Here is a 17,229-nt window from a genome sequence, read left to right on the forward strand (position 1 = left end):
CTAGCAATGGTGGCCGACAGCTATAAAGTCAACTTCGGTTTGGGGGGGGGGGGGGGGTGGGTGGTGGGATCGACTGTTTTTCTATTAAAATCATTTTAGTGATTCAGAGATTGATTATTTGTTCTGAAAAGAATTTTAGTAATCAAAAGATGTCAAATTGATTTTGCATTTGATAAGTACTTGTGTTAAATGTTGCTAAAGTGCATTTTCTTCAAAAATATTTCAATAGAAAATATCACATAAATTTCTACAATTTTGTATTAAAGCATGAGTTAATTTTTTTGAAGATATCATGGAAACTCTAAATATTGTTTTAATCGTGAAAGCTTCTTTAAAAATATTTTTAGAATTTTGAAATAACGCCATATATTTGTTGCAATACTGTGTAAAATTGAGAAACTTACTGGATAAAATGGAAAACACAACAAAGGCAAAAAACAAGGTTTGAGATTTGTGAAATATGTTATTACACCGACGAACAATTTTTTTACTCCCAATTCGAGGGAAAGCATACACTTTGGAGTCTCCAGAAACACGTGGCCGAATGGTTGTTCTTCAAAGTTTGTCTGGAGAATTGGTGCGGTTCGCTTCTCCTAAATATTGTCTTTCTAGGAATCCCTAAAATGTATGCTTCCCTTTGAGTTGAGCCTGCGCAGTAATTTTTGTAAATTTTGTAAGTTAGTGTTATTAGACATAAAAATTAACAATTTAAACAAGATTCGGAGTGTTCAGCAAAGATAGAATAAGGAAAATTAAATTAAATTCACAGAATAACATGACTAAAGACTATCTATCTTGAAAAAGCTAATTTGGCAAAAGAGGGTTACCTATTTTTCCATGAAACGTTGCCAACATTGCTGTTAAGAATTTCCACGATACAAATTTAAGCAATTTTGTGCATTTTCATTCATCGATTTGGCTCAAACCTTGTGGGGGCCCTGTGACGAAAAAGCTAAAAAAATTGGCAGCTATCCATACAAAAATAGTGTATCTTTTAAAGGAATTTGCTGATCGATTTGGTGTCTTCGGCAAAATGGTAGTTATTGATGAGGGAAATTTGATAAAAGTAGGTACACGTAAAATAAAATTAGCTGATTTTTAATTAAGCTTTTTTTTACAAAAAATATTTCCGATTTTTTTATTCTCTAAATTTGAGACATAAAAAACGGGAACTTTCTACTACATCCCACAGTGTTCGGAATGGCAAAATAAAGTGGAATAAATTGATAACTCCTTTATTTGACGTCCTAGCCAAATGGTGTCTTTGGAAGAGTTGTTGTACTTGATATGGGCTATCTATTAAAGTTATTGACATACAGGGTGACGACCTTCCAGGGTGTCAACCAAAAACTAACTTTGTTGCATGACGTTGTAGGGCTTTGGTGTCTTCGGCAAAGTTTTAGGGGAGAAAATTTCATGAAAGTTTGTCGAAGGCAAATTTGTAGCTCTTAATCTACTCGAGATATACGCCATTTTTGCAAAAATGGTCCAAAAAAGCACTTTTTTGGTGATAACTCAAAATGTTAGCATTTTAGCGGCCTACTATGTTCTGAAGAGTTGTTTATGACATAAAGTTACACATCTTTGCCGAAGACAGCAAAATGTTTTGAGCCTTTATTGAGGAGTTATAACCATTTTTAAGTGATTTTGAGCCTATTTTCAAGTTGCTATGTTTTCAAAATGGCGCATTTTGGCGCAAAACCGAACAATGCACCTGAAAGTACACACTTTCAACTACATTTCCTGAAAATATCTCCGTGTCTATCGGTGTCTATTTTTAGATATCTCAATTTGAATTTGACGGTTTTTAATCAATTTATTTATAAATGTTATTCGAAATCATAATGAATACAAGGTGAAAATCGGTAAATTGAAAGGTAAATTGATCGATTTTTATGGAAAATACTTTGTCTATGAAAAAAATACGACAACCTTTCTAAAGTGACCAAATATAAAAGGAAATTCTTAATTTTAAATACGAACATTTATTAAAAATTTTCACTTACATTATTTTTGAGCTAAACATGTTTTTATTCATAATTTTAGAATGTGTGTCATAATTTTAAGCATAAACAATGTATTTTCCATAAAAATCGATCAATTTACCCTTCAATTTACCGATTATTACCACGTTTTCAATAAGATTCCGCTTAAAAAAAAAATACAAAAAAAAATACACAAGAATTTTGTTTAGCCTTTTCAACAAAATTGCATAAAATGCATTTACTTTAAGTTTAATTTTTGAATAGGATGAGTTATAAGTAAGTGAAAATTGCATTAAAAAAAAACATTTAAATAAATACTGACAACTTGATAAATCAGCAATGCTTTTGAAATTGAATATCATAATCTGCAATATTAAAAAAAAAACGATTTTTTGAAAAAGAATAACAACTTGATGCTTCGGTGCTCTCTTATACTAAGCTTGCTGGTTTTCATATCTAGTAAGCATAAGAGGCATGGAACAGTTTTAAAGCTTTTTTGATTAAAAGAATAGTAAACAATTTTAAATTAAATTACTTTTTTTTCCAACTCCATTTCTTTTCAAACAAAGATATTAGATGTGGGATGGATATTTTTGTTGTCATTTTTAACTTTTTGTTTTTATATTTTCGTCCTAAATAACAATTGTGAGTTATATCACTTTTATTTTTTTGAAGTTAGGCTGGTACAAATTTTATTTAAAGTTTTTGTCTCCCTCCCCTTCAAAGTTGGCCCGAAAAATCAGGGGGCAAAAACAATATTTTTTCAAAAAACTTCAATATTTCAATGAAAATTTAAGTGCAATCAGTTGAAATCAATTTAAAATGCATTCCCCTGCGTTTAGAATCATTTTTAGCATGTTTGGGTTGATTTAAAAATCTTTTGAATATTTGAAAATTTTCGATGTTTATTATCGCAAAAAGTGTTTTTTTTTCGCTTAAATTTTTGTTTTCGTCAAATTTTACATTTTTTTTTTAAATAAATGATTGCAAAAACAAAAACAAAAACTTTGAAACATATTTGCATCGGCCTTATTTAGAAATTTTGACTTTTATATACTATGTTTTCAATCATTCAATCATTAATTTTCAATCATTCTTTAGGTAAAAAGTTCCTATTATTTGAGGTTCTGGAAAATTGGATTTGATCGCTCAACCTGCATTGCAATTTTCCTGTTTTTTGTGTTGAGAAATAATAGAATAATACAAAGCGGTTCTAGGGAAAGTCACACCACAAAATCAAACAATAAAAAGCCAAACCTACAGTTTAAAACCTTCTTTATTCGTAATCAATTAAATTAAACTTTTACAATGACACAAACGTACACGTTACGGCGATGCAGCTCTACAGTAAATAATTAGCGTAGTGCAGGGTAAGTAAATTTGACTGCTGCAGTGGGGGATGTGGAATGAAAATCTTCTCAACAAGAATTCGAGGTTTCTGATGCTGTGGCATAAATTGTGCTTCTTCTTTTTATATCTTTCATGGCTCAAAACACTCACCCACACGCTTTTTCTCTCAATTATGCTTTTTTTATTCTTACTAGCTAACAAATACAAAATCACGGTTTTTTTTTTAAATAATAAGAACAAATTGTGATTGAAAAGCAATGCTGGCTTGAAAGAAGTGGACGGATTTCGCGTGATCATTCGAGACGAAATGCCTTATGTATTCGGGTTTTTGCGGCATTTCTTCGGTATTTACAACCTGATTCGAGAGTGAAAGAGGAGAAATTATAACCAAAACTATCATTCATTCTCAGTGATGAACTGCTTCTGCTTTAAGGCGCGCCCAGAATTGTACTTTCTTTGCATTTTTTGATTTTGATTTTGCACAGTGAAGCTCCAGGCCTCAAACTCTATCTACTCTATCATCCGGAACAGCGAGCAGGAGAAGATCATCCCGAAGACGAGCAGAATCGACACGATGATGCCGGCCCCGCCGATGATGGCCGCGTTGTCCCGGATCAGGTTCGACGTAATGTCCAGACAGCCCTGGGCGTGGATGTTCTCCGGCGTCGGATTGTCCTGGCACGGCTTAAAGTCCGTCAGCGTTCGCTGGCAGCAGGACTGCGGGATCGAGCCGCGCCAGTCGTGGTACGTCTTGACGCCGCAGCACTTGAGCCGCTCCTGCGTGGTGTCCCAGGCCTGGGTGATGGACCGGCCGCCGGGCGCCCCGTACAGCCGCATCGACGAGTGCATCTCCTGCTGCATCGTCTGGGAGACCTTCTCGCGGAACACGTAGCCCAGGATGCCGCCGATCAGCATCGTCACGAAAATCAGGAAAATCAAAATAAAGTACTGCGAAACGAAAAAGAAACAAGCATTTTTAGAATCTCACGAGTCTTGATGGGTGAGATGAATGTGTGTGTGAAGGCGCGCAACTCGTCACTCTGGTGAAACAATTCTGAAACAATCAAATCGCTTCCACTCACCGTCAGCAGCATGCACTTGAACTCCTTGGCGGCGCCGATGCACCCGAAGAAGGACAGCAAACAGACCAGGGCGGAGGTCGCAATCAGCACGTAGACCGCCCCGGTGAACAGGTTCGTTCCGAGCAGCTCGTTGATGAAGTTCTTATCGACCAGCGTCCACACGCCGAGCCCGAACACGATGGCACCGCCGAGCTGAAAAATTGAAAATTTTAGTAATTGCGTGCCAAGCCGCAGGGGGAGTCACATGTCACGCGACAGCAACAGGAGATTACTTACGAAAATGATGAAATTGGAGACGAACATGCTATACTTGACACACTGCCCGCAGCAGTCCATTCTGCCGCCGGAACCCATCGTGAGGCGCGGTTTGGGGGCGTCCTTGCCGGTTCAGTGGGGCTGTCCTGGAAGGGTAAAGAGAAGGGAAGTAGGGATTAGTTTAGTTGTTTTTAATAAAATCCGTTTAGGGCGAAGCAAATATTTTTTAAATATAATAATTGAAATTATAAGACTTCAACATTTCGATGGAAAAAAAACTATTGGAAATGCATTATACACCCATACAGTTTATATGAAATAATTAGTTTTCAAAAATAAAAGATTTGACAAAAAAGTTCAAGATGGTATGTCAGAGACATAACCGAAAGACATAGGACCAAACAATTTGAATGTGTTTTTGGATTGCTAGTGAAATCTGAAATAAGATTATTTTATTTTGTTTCATAGATTTGTCGGCAAAATTGTCATAAATGTTCTCCCAAGGTGAACCTTCTATGAGGGCACCGGCAACTCCAGGTTGTGGCCACTACGGTCGAAATGTCAATTTTCATGTTCAGTATCAAAAACCATGAATTTTGATACCCATATTGCCACAACTCGTATGTTTCTGTAAATGTCCCCCCAGGCCCCGGGGGAACCTTCTTTGAGGGCACCGGCCACTCCAGGTTGTGGCCACTACTGGCGAAATGGCCATTATTATGTTCAGTATCAAAAACCATGAATTTTGATACCCATATTGCCACAACTCGTATGTTTCTGTAAATGTCCCCCCAGGCCCCGGGGGAACCTTCTTTGAGGGCACCGGCCACTCCAGGTTGTGGCCACTACTGGCGAAATGGCCATTATTATGTTCAGTATCAAAAACCATGAATTTTGATACCCATATTGCCACAACTCGTATGTTTCTGTAAATGTCCCCCCAGGCCCCGGGGGAACCTTCTTTGAGGGCACCGGCCACTCCAGGTTGTGGCCACTACTGTCGAAATGGCTATTATTATGTTCAGTATCAAAAACCATGAATTTTGATACCCATATTGCCACAACTCGTATGTTTCTGTAAATGTCCCCCCAGGCCCCGGGGGAACCTTCTTTGAGGGCATCGGCCACTCCTGGTTTTGGCCACCACTGTCGAATTGGCCATTTTTCATGAAAACGCCGCATCATAGCGACTTCCACGCCGTCCGCTTCGCTTGAATTTCTTCCTTTTGCTGCCGGTGGTTCTTCCTTCTGGTTGCTGGTCCTCTTCTTCTATTGGCCGCTGCTGCTGCTGCTCCGCGCCGGCCCGACGTGCACAGTTCGAGTGCTCGTTCCAAAGTGACTTGCTTTTGCGAAATTTTCTGCTTAAATAGCGGCAGAGCCGGAGAACGGCACAAAAGGGGCGCGGTCTCGAATGCATACGCTCGCTCTGATTGGTCATCTGTCCGATTTGTACTGAAAAATTACTCATTTTGATTGCATGTTTTAAGTGCTTTAACTATGTTTAGTCAGACTATCTATGTAGTTAAACAATAGCTGAAGTCTTCCTCTTTCGATTGGTGGTCCAACCATCTGGATTGATTCACAGGGAAAAAAGATATAAGCGTTCAAAATGTCCCCTTTTTTAACGCTTAAAAGTGACGCTTTGGATCGAATTTCTGAACTGGCCCCCCAATATAGTAAGTAAAGACATAGTCCTATGTCAAAAAAAGCGATAGACAACTTTTTGCCTCTTTAAACATCGAAAATTCACCGAATTTAAAAGATGTTTGAATCAGCCCAAACATGCTCAACGAGATTTTAAACGCAGGGGAATGCATATTAGATAGATTTCTGTTGACCACACTAATATTTTCATTGAACATTTTTTGTACCAGCCTTATTTTGGGAAACATCTTCAAAAAGTTGAAATATTTCCATTTATATTTTGAGATTTGAACAAAAAATTACAAATAGAAATTAAATTATAAGAACTAGTTTTTAAAGAAATTTTGGTGAGATCACTTTGAACAGCCCAAAAATGGCTTTGAATTATTTTTCAAACAAATTTTGGTGCATCTTCTTTCGTGACAGAAATTATTTTGTTTGATGGCTCGTTTTAAGTTGCCAAATATGACTCACAGAGTCGCAATTGTTTTTTTTTTATTTTGTCATGTTAACAATGTGTGACATAACCACCTGAACTTTTTTTCGAGTTAAGTTTTTTAATGTTCCAGCTTTTTGTTAATGCTTTTCTGAAATTTGATTTCTTCCAATTAGCCCGTTGCAAATATTCTTTCAAAGTTCATGTGGCACTGCCCCTTTAAACTTGATCTGAAAAATTAGGAGGCAATTTTTTTTCCGAAAAACATCAAAATTTCAAAGAAAATAGAAGTCTAATCAACCGAGAACAATCTAAAATGATTTTTTCTGCATTGGTAGTCATATTAAGCATATTTGGACTTGTTTAAAAATGTGTTGAATTATCATGAAATTACAACGTGCAGCACAGCAAAAAATATTTTTTGCAAAAAAAATTGTCGATACTTCAATATTTTGGAAACTAATGTTGGCAAAACAACTGGACAGGTGTTTAATGCATTTTAAAACACTTTTTTCATTCAAATGTTGAAACAGTAGCCGGTAATTTGAATTTTTAACTTTTTTTATTTTTTTGGTCAGAGTGACAGAAATTTAAAAAAAATGCAAAGGCCTAAATTGAATTTGACGAGATTTTGTTCTGCCGCTGCATGTTGAAAATTTATACTTCGATGCCGGTGTGCTCTTTTGAACTAAGCTTGCTGGGATTCCTGTCTAGATAGAACAAGAGAGTGCACGGGCATCGAATTACAGTATGTAAAAAAAGTATTTACACCCCTTGGGCACTATGCACATTTTGTGATGAAACATGTAAAAAATTTAAAGTTTGACAGGAACCTAGTACTACGTTTTGTTTCGAAACTCATGTCAAACATTTTGCTACAAAAAGCTTATGAAAAGATGATTTCTATAAAAAGTTATATAACAAATACTATTACAAAAATAAAAAGGTGCAAAAAAAGTTTGTACACCTTTCGAAAAATTAACATAAATAATGTTATTTGTTGACAAATCACCATAAATCCAGTCTCCCAACTCCAAATAGGCATCCTTGACTGATTAAAAAAATAATTTGGATTGAATTTAAAGTTTACTAACTACTTAGTATAAAAGTTTATACAACTCTGGAAATTCTATATAAAACTTATTATCTAAACTTAATTTTGCAAACTTTTAATTCAAATAAATGTCAATATATTACAATAGAATTGCTAAATAAACATTTTGGAGTGGGTATAACACCGTTTTGGGGGTATTTGTATCGATAGAATAGATTTTTCGTTGGAATTTCGTACCAACCCGGAATTACGTCGTCAGAAAATCCGCCGGCATCTGAACCGGTCCACGATTCACAAGTCAACCTATGTGGCATCGGAAAGGGCATAAAATTTCCGATCTTTTGATACCCAAACATTTAGGTTTTCTATAAAACCCACGTTTTTACTAGGTTCCTGTCAAACTTTAAATTTTTTACATGTTTCATCACAAAATGTGCATAGTGCCCAAGGGGTGTAAATACTTTTTTTACATACTGTATAATTATTTCAATTTTGAAGAAGGATTTTTTTTCTTTTTTCAATGTAAACTTAAATTAACGAAATAAAATCCAATGCCAAATCAGCCAATTCTTTTACGAATCCAGGAAAGTTTTTTGATTATTCAATCCACTAGATAAGATCAAATTATGTAGGTTTCGAAATATAAAATTAGCTAACAAGTTATAGCAAAATTTATCACGATTGAGCATTTAATTTTGTGCATTTATCTGAAAAATAAATTAAAAAAAAACAAAACCATGCTATCATTATCGATTTTATGAAATCAGAAAAATATTCAGCCAGCTAAAAAAATCATATAATGAATTTTCAATTCAATCTATCTCATATTATTGGAAAAATAAAACATAAAATAATTGTGTTTCTTAATTTAAACATATTAAGGTTAAAAATTGCAAATCAAAACTCATATTGAAGCAATAATTGAAAATTAATATCAATTTATCAAAATGCTTGTAAATTTTAGAGGGCGCCAAGGGCGCCGTGGACCCAAGGTACGGCTCCGGTTGAAATTATGGCTCGTTATTTAAATTTTTATACCTTTTTATTTTTTTGCCATTTTTTTTTCTATTTGATACACACAGTTTGAATTTTTATAAGTTTTATCTATTTTTGCAATCTATTTTGAAATAAAAATTCAAATTTACAAGTACAAAAAATGCCTCACGGCAAGAAAAAGAGGCGGTCCTCACCATCAGGATCAATTAAGGATTTTGAATTAAGTATTTTTATCTGAGTTTTTACAATTGATTTTTTTATTTCATTATTTATTGTTAAGTTATCTGCATTTTTTATTAAATTAAGATTTTTACAAATTTTCCCTAAAAGAGCACTTAGCTCGAAAAATGTTATCATAGATAAGGCTTAGAAACTGACTCTTAGTTGAACGGTTCTCCAAATCTCTGAATTACAAATCAAGATATTTTGAAAATTGAAAAAAAAACTCCAGAAGTCCTGAAAAAACTGCAACATTCTATACATATTATAATAACAACACCATAAACAAATCTAAAAAAATGCAATTCCGTCGTGAAAAATTCTAGAACGACGTTGCCTGGTTTTTCTCTACTAAAAATAACGGAATCGAAAAGTAAAACTTTATGTTACAAGAACTTTTCAACACTGAAATGGGTTTTTGAAAAGTTGACCTTTTTCGCACTTCTATTGGAAAGTAATGCTTTTCAATATTGTTTTGATTTGAACGATGAATTGACTGAACATATTTAACTTTAACTTAGAAGTTAATTCAAAAATTGTTTTTAGTGCATAATTGGCAAAGGGAGCGCGTGGTCGTAAAAATATTCGGAGTGAAAAGTGATTTTTTTTTGTGTGTGCCTTTTGTTTCGCATTTTTGTCGTGAATTGTGTGCTGCGAGGAGAAGATTACCATCTGAAAATGCAGCGTCATCAGTGCATAATTGGCAAAGGGAGCGCGTGGTCGTAAAAATATTCGGAGTGAAAAGAGATTTCTTTTGTGATTTTCAAAGCCCTTCCTATATCATTGTTGATCGGAAGGCACGGCGTCGGGTGGATTGTGTTTAAATTTTTCGAATAAGGTTTAATTTTTTTGTTGTGGAAAAGCCATTTCTATATAATGATCGAAAGACGCACTGACAATTTGCATCGTTGAGTTAATAGTGGAGCAAAATAACTGTGTGTGAGTGATTTTGTGTGTTAACCAGAAAGACCTTCCCATAGCATCGTTGCTTGGAAGGCTCGCCGACGGGTCTGTTATGAAAGTCCTCCCCATAGCATCGTAGCTCGGGAGGCATCGAAAAGCCAATACCTTATCCTACTAACCCAAAAAAAATATTAATCACGTGATGCTTGAAGGAGATGCTGTGGATTCAACGGTCTCAAGCGGTATCAACAAGTATATAGCGAAAAACTGTGTGCTTGATGAGTCTGCAACTTCAACTATCGGACTAACATTCCTCCCTTTTGTTGAACTGCAGGCTTCTTGGGAGGGCGCCGGTATTGACTAATAAAGTAGGGATCTTCAGAGGTTAAACAGTGAACGGATGGTTGGCTCCCACTGATCATTTTTGATTCATTGTTTAACTTCAGCTGATCTGTCAATAACGGAGTAGCAGCTCATTGGCAGTCAAGTTAACTCAAAAATTGTTTTTTCGGATTTGCAAAAAATGTTATTTGGAACAAAAAAAAAAACAACAAAAAAATTTTGATTTCTCAAACGCTTGGTGAACATCCTTCGATAAACTCGTGCTGAAAAAATCTTCATTTTGCAACTTGGTGCATAAACTACTATTTTGGCTGGTTTATTTTTTCAATTTGAATTTTCAACTCGATTTCTCTAAACTTGCACCGGAACAACAATTTCAGGCGTCATAATTCATTTTCTTACCATGATTTAACAAAAAGTCTTCTTGTTTGATAAAAATCTGCAAACTCATTTGGCCTTAAAATTTAACTCAAACCTTCTGAAAATAGATGTTTGAGTTTTGAGTAGAATGGTCTTGAAAATAATATTAAACATATATTCTAGCAAGTAAAACTAGTTATTTAAATGTTTCGATCTACGGTTTAAAACTTTGAAATGAAATTTTGAATTGATGCCAAACGATTGATCTATTTATAACTCCAAAGAAACAAAAATCAAATTAGTTTCAATTTGCACCTTAAATCTCCAATCTCCAATTAACCCTTACAATCACGCAATCCGGCACAACCAATCAAACCGTCCGTTATCGCGCCCATGTGCTAACAGATGACGCGACCTGGGCTCGAGACCACGGGACGGAAAGCTGTAAATCGTAAACGAAAGGGAAAATCTTGCAAAACAAACAACACCAACAGAGAGAAAAACGAAACCGGCACTCTTGCTGTCGTTGAAACCGGGTCTTTTTTGCGCTGTAAAAGGTGTGCTGACCAGTTGCAGTTCTTACTTTTTATAGACCAAGCTGTAATTAATACAAAATGCAGTTACCGGCCTAGGATTTGAACCAGGAAACTGCAGTAGCTTGTCGTCGCTATTTTTTTCGGGGTCAACCATGAACTACGTATATTTTCAATTCTCTTGATTTTTTTGAAGATGTAGGTTTCCTGGATCTGCCTACGACTGTTCTGAAAACGTCATTTGCGGACAACCCCTTTCCGGGCACATTGACGAGGTCATTATCAAGTGCAAAGCCGCGTGTAATTGTCTCGCCGAGAACTGAAAACTGTCGGAACTAATAGGAATAGGTTACGGGGTTTCGCTACAGAGAACCCCCTCACTCAGGCTACCAAGCCAGTTCACCTCGTCATCATCATCGTCGTGTCGTTGCAAAACACGAGGGGGTTGAACCGAGACTACCGGTGAAGCACCCAATTGGTGTCAATTATAATCAATTACGACAAACCTGGGAGGCAGGTTCTTGGCGGAGTTTGCTGATGATTTTCAGACTGTTTCTACTTTGGCACGATGAATGGGGCCAAGATGAGCTCAATAAACGAGACGAAATATATAGTTTTAATTGTTATGTTCTGTGGATTAAATTATTGCCTCAGAGAAGGTCAATATCAGTTTCAATTGTTATGGCAATGTGTGAATCATCTTTTAAAATAGTTCTTATTGGCATGCTTAAACTTGGCAATTAGAGTATTTTTAATATCTGCTTATCTAAAATTGTCTTTAGTCACATAATGACTAATTTTGGTGACAATTTTTCTTCTTCTTGTCTTGATATGAAAAACTTCATTCATCAATTACTGTAGAAAGTTTAGAAAATAATATTGTAAAAATAGAAAAAAAACGTGGATAACTTTAAAGTTGATTGCGTTACGATTCAAATAAATTGTTATAATAACTTTTTAAAGCAAGTTTTAAAGCTTAAATTAAAATATTTTAACAATTTTATGTTTAATAGTAGTTTATGCAACAAGTTGCAAAAAGAGGATTTTTTCAGCACGAGTCGTACATTTATCCAACGAGGTTCACCGAGTTGGATAAATACGAAGAGTGCTGAAAAAATCAAGTTTTGCAACGAGTTCCATACAACATTTTTTGCAATTCCAAAAAACACACACTGAGTGAAATTTTATGTCAAATTTTCATGTATTTTGTCAATAAATCGTTTAAATCAAAAAAAATGTTGAAAAGTGTTACTTTTCAAAACAAGTGATGAAAAGTTCAACTTTTCAGCACCCAAATGAGTGCTGAAAAGTAGAACTTTTCAGCATTTATTTTGAAAAGTGTTGCTATTCGATTCTGTTATTTTTGGTACAGAAAAGTAGGCTATTTCATCGTTCAAGAATGACAGGAAAAGTAAGTAGTTTCACGACGGAATTGAAAAAAATAAATTATTTTATTTGTCTCAAGTTTATTGCACCGATTGATTGATGTCTACTCATAATCCACAAAGAATCCACTCTCAGGAAAAAAAAAATCAATCATCACATCTCATCGCACGCCGTCCTATCCTCAAACTTAATCGTGGGCAGCTTAAAAGTGCGCACTACTCACACACAAATTCCGCGATAAAAGCCGCGAGTCACCCCGTTCAAGGCTTCGCGCTCGGACCTCTTTTTTGTTGTTGTTGTTTTGCTGCGTTGACCGTCCGATTCGCTCCACAAACCCTCAACCAGCCGCGGCGCGGTCAATTTTCAAGAATCCTTGGCCCTGAACACACGACGCCGATGATGACGTTTCAGGCGGAAGATACCCGACGCCAGGCCGGACGGACTCCCTTCACTTTTTGTGCCTGCAACAGTAGTGGCAATCGTTGTGAGTGACCTCTCGGACACCGACTTTGTGCGGCGGAGTGGTCGAGTTGATTGAACACGAACCGTGAGTTTGCGAACGTGACAAATCTAGAATTGTTTCGAGGATGATGGCGATGATGACTGGTTTCACGGGGCTTAGACGGGGCACACAGTAAACAAATCATTTAAATCATACATTGGACACATTTTCAACAAAAATGTTCAACTTTTTCAACTGTACATTCACTAATCCAAACGTGTGATGGAATGCGACCTGGTTGGTGGTGGTGGTGGTGGCGGCGGAAACTCGATCGGACGCCACCTGTGAGAGACAGGTGGAGGTGACTTCAACAATGGGTCACGAACCCGCGTCGAACTGGTCATCGGAGTGTGGCAGAGGGTAAAGGCGGGAGGATATTCATGAAGTTGATCATCATGGGTTAGTGCTGTATAATATAAACGAGTGTGAACATAAAAATGTCATTCCATATGCGATTAGATTTCTACGCTTATATTGCAAAGAGTTGTGAAATAGTGCCCGGTTGGTGGTACAAGGGTAGGATGTCCAGTCCAAGGTAGAACTTCTTATTTATTGGGTGGAAATTCTTGAAGTATGGTTTGTAAGCAAGCAGGTTTCAAACAGTTTTGCCAAATAAGTTCAATGGTGATAGTTGATGAATGGGATAATAATAAAAATAAGCCTGAATCTTGCCTGCCAGGTTAAAGGCAAATAACGTCATGATTCGAAATCCGGACACTTAGTAGCATATCATTTTTGTTATAGCTGACAAAAAAAATGTAATAAGTTGGAAATGAAGAAATACCATCAGGATGTAGTATTAACAGTCAGTTTTAAGAGAATGCCTGCAAAATATGTCTTTTCTAGCAATTTTGCATCAGAATTTGAAAATTAAAATGACTTGTTGTGCTTCGAATCCCGGAAAAGCTGATTCGAAATCCGGACACTTTTGCTTCGATTTCCGGACACTCGTTTTTGCTAACGAATCGCAAAAATTTGGACCGAAACGTTAGTGAATGGCATTCATTAGGTCTCAAATAAGCTATTTTAATCAAAACAATCGATATTTTATATAAAAATTTGCTAGAATTTAAGGAAATCAAAACCATACATTTCTGCTTTGCCTTCCGGGTGCTTCGGACGCCTCTGAAATATTTCACGTGAAATGTTTCACATTTTTGGTAATCTTATAATTTTATTTTACTTGATTGTTTTGACATTAACTACAGCGTTCAAACAAACTTTAAAAGAATGTTGATGTTAGAATTCATCAAATAACACATTTGACATTCATAATTCGAACTTATATCCAAATAATTGATAAAACAAGATGAGGTGTCCGGGTTTCGAAGCGTCCGGGAATTCGAATTATGACGTTACTTAAGAGCTGCTCTCTTTTTCCATGATGTTATTGTTTGAAATACACTCAAACCTCGATGGTTTGACACCAACTGTTGTCAAACGAACGGGGTCACTTTTTAGTTTGCCACTCCTTTTACACGGAGTTCACACACACTACCAAACATTTGTTTTGATAGTGTGCGTAAGCGCCGTGTAAAAAGTGACAGTTCTTCACTTTTTATTTTGACTTTGACCGACCAACGGGGTACAAACTAAAAAAGTGTCATGAGCATGAGCATGAGCATGGTTGACTGCCAATGAGCTGCTACTCCGTTATTGACAGATCAGCTGAAGTTAAACAATGAATCAAAAATGATCAGTGGGAGCCAACTATCCGTTCACCGTTTAACCCCTGAAGACCCCGACTTTATTAGTCAATACCGGCGCCCTCCCAAGAAGCCTGCAGTTCAACAAAAGGGAGGAATGTTAGTCCGATAGTTGAAGTTGCAGACTCATCAAGCACATAGTTTTTCGCTATATACTTGTTGATACCGCTTGAGACCGTTGAATCCACAGCATCTCCTTCAAGCATCACGTGATTATTTTTTTTTGGGTTAGTAGGATAAGGTATTGGCTTTTCGATGCCTCCCGAGCTACGATGCTATGGGGAGGACTTTCATAACAAACCCGTCGGCGAGCCTTCCGAGCAACGATGCTATGGGAAGGTCTTTCTAATTAGCACACCAAAACACTCGCGCACAGGTATTTAAATACTGAATAAATGTAATTTTTCATCACGATTACCCAGACGACATTGATCATAAAGGAAGGACTTTTCTACAGTCATTTACAGTAATACTTAAACTTATTTTAATGCAACAATTCACACGACGTCGTGCCTCCCGATCAACGATGATGTAGGAAGGACTTGAGAAAGCCAATCAGGATGAAATACGAAATAAAATTCTTTTCTTTTCACACACAATGCCACATAATTGACCGCGCGTCACCACCCAACAAATTGAACTCAGGTACAAACTAAAAAAGTGTCAAACGAAAAAGTGACCAACCACCGGTGGTTGAGTGTATGTTAATGTAAAACAAGCTGCAAAACCGAATATAATCCATTAGTGTATAGGGGAAATTCTCGTATGTTTGGCAGGCTAAGCACTCGCTCCTTATTCCGTCCAATTTGCTGGTTTTCACTATTTAAACAACTAATTTTGCAAAACTTTTGATAGAAACTTGCTTGTTCACTTCTTATTGAACTATTTATCACTCGACATCAGTTTAAAACGCTTTTAATTATCGTTAATTGACTGTCAAAGTTCTAACCTGCCAACATAAGAGGCACGCTGGAATTAGATGCTGTTCCCCTACAAGGTGCCGAAGATTTCGTATGAAAAAACTTCATGTTTTCAATTTCTTTTTGCCTTCCTCACTGAGGATAAGGCTATAATCCTGCTCTAAAAATGAACTTTTTATTAAAAGCTCGAAGACCCACCTTCATGTGTACATATCGACTCAGAATCGAAAACTGAACAAATGTCTGTGTGTGTGTATGTGACCAAAATTCTCACTGAGTTTTCTCAGCACTGGCTGAACCGATTTTGGTCAAACCAGTTGCATTCGACTTGGTTTTAGGTCCCATACATACCTTTTGATTTTTATAAAGTTTCGAAAAGTTATGTAAAAAATATAAAAATTGAAATAACAAGCCATAGTTTCAACATTTGAATGAAAAAAATGTTTTGCAAACATTAGTTTTCAAAATATCCAAGTATTGAAAAGATTTATTTTTTCGCCGAAAAAAAAACTTTTTGTGGTGCTGTACATTGGAATTCCACAAAAATTGAAAATATTTTTTATCGATTCCAGACATGCTAAATATGATTTTAAACGCAGGAAAATGCATTTCTAATTGTTTTCAGTTGAATAGACTTCTGAAAAAGTTGGTCATCGTCCATCATGGCCGTTCATCGTCACCCGCGACAGACACGGACGACGAAACAAAGAAAAAAGCAAAAAGTAACTTTTTCAAAACTTAACAAGCAATCCCCTTATGTCTATATATCAAATTTTTTGTAATTGTCTGCTCTACAACTTTGTAGAACATTGTTACACTCTAAAAACTAACCCTGCAAAGTTAGAAAAAAACACGAAATTTTAAAATTAAAATTTTTGTTCTAAATGAAAAAATGACCGTTCTGGGTCAATATAGATTTGAAAAGTAAATTAAATTTCCCTTGAAATGACATGTTCCAAAAAAATTTACAGTCGAGTAACGGAAAATGGCAGACTTTTTAAAACTTTTTTAGTGTTTTTCACGATGAAAAATACGTTTTTTGGAATTCTGAGTACGCTATCAAATTGGGCGTTTATTTTTACACCAAATTTCTATCTCATCACCGTTTCAGACTGAAAAACGAAACTATTGGCACTACGCCCCCCGGGGCATGGCCTTCCTCTAACGTGGGATTTCTGCTCCAGCGCCTCTGACGAGACAGGAGAAACCGGGACCGACGTTTTACTTCACCATCCGATAGAAGCTCAGTGGATAAGGCGGGAATCGAACCCGCGTCTCATAGCATCATCGGGATCGAAAAAAAAAAAATAAAAAAAAAATAAAAATAAGTTGACTCGTTACACATTTGTACTATCACCCCACTAATCAGTCAACAGAAGAGCAATTCTCTACGAAATCGGTCTTTTTTCTTCAATTTTAATTTTTGTATTTTTTAATCCGGCTGAAACTTTTTTGGTGCCTTCGGTATGCCCAAAGAAGCCATTTTGCATCATTAGTTTGTCCATATAATTTTCCATACAAATTCGGCAGCTGTCCATACAAAAATGATGTATGAA

The 17,229-nt window shown here is 36.2% G+C and overlaps 1 protein-coding gene across 3 annotated transcripts in view; it reads right to left on the reverse strand.

Annotated features, from left to right (window-relative positions):
• Window positions 1-3,243: 3,243 nt before the first annotated feature.
• LOC120425247 (tetraspanin-11-like) overlaps window positions 3,244-17,229 on the reverse strand; it is a 42,255-nt gene continuing 28,269 nt past the window's right edge. For all 3 annotated transcript variants that reach the window (XM_039589692.2, XM_039589693.2, XM_039589691.2), the window contains 3 exons: window positions 4,694-4,818; window positions 4,418-4,609; window positions 3,244-4,283 (listed from right to left, as the gene is read on the reverse strand). In XM_039589692.2, coding sequence (XP_039445626.1) covers window positions 3,846-4,283; window positions 4,418-4,609; window positions 4,694-4,771 — 708 coding nt within the window. In that variant the 5' untranslated portion in view covers window positions 4,772-4,818 and the 3' untranslated portion in view covers window positions 3,244-3,845. The remainder of the gene's footprint in view (window positions 4,284-4,417; window positions 4,610-4,693; window positions 4,819-17,229) is intronic.

The sequence above is a fragment of the Culex pipiens genome, chromosome 2 (assembly GCF_016801865.2).
Source record: "Culex pipiens pallens isolate TS chromosome 2, TS_CPP_V2, whole genome shotgun sequence".
Classification (NCBI taxonomy): domain Eukaryota; kingdom Metazoa; phylum Arthropoda; class Insecta; order Diptera; family Culicidae; genus Culex; species Culex pipiens.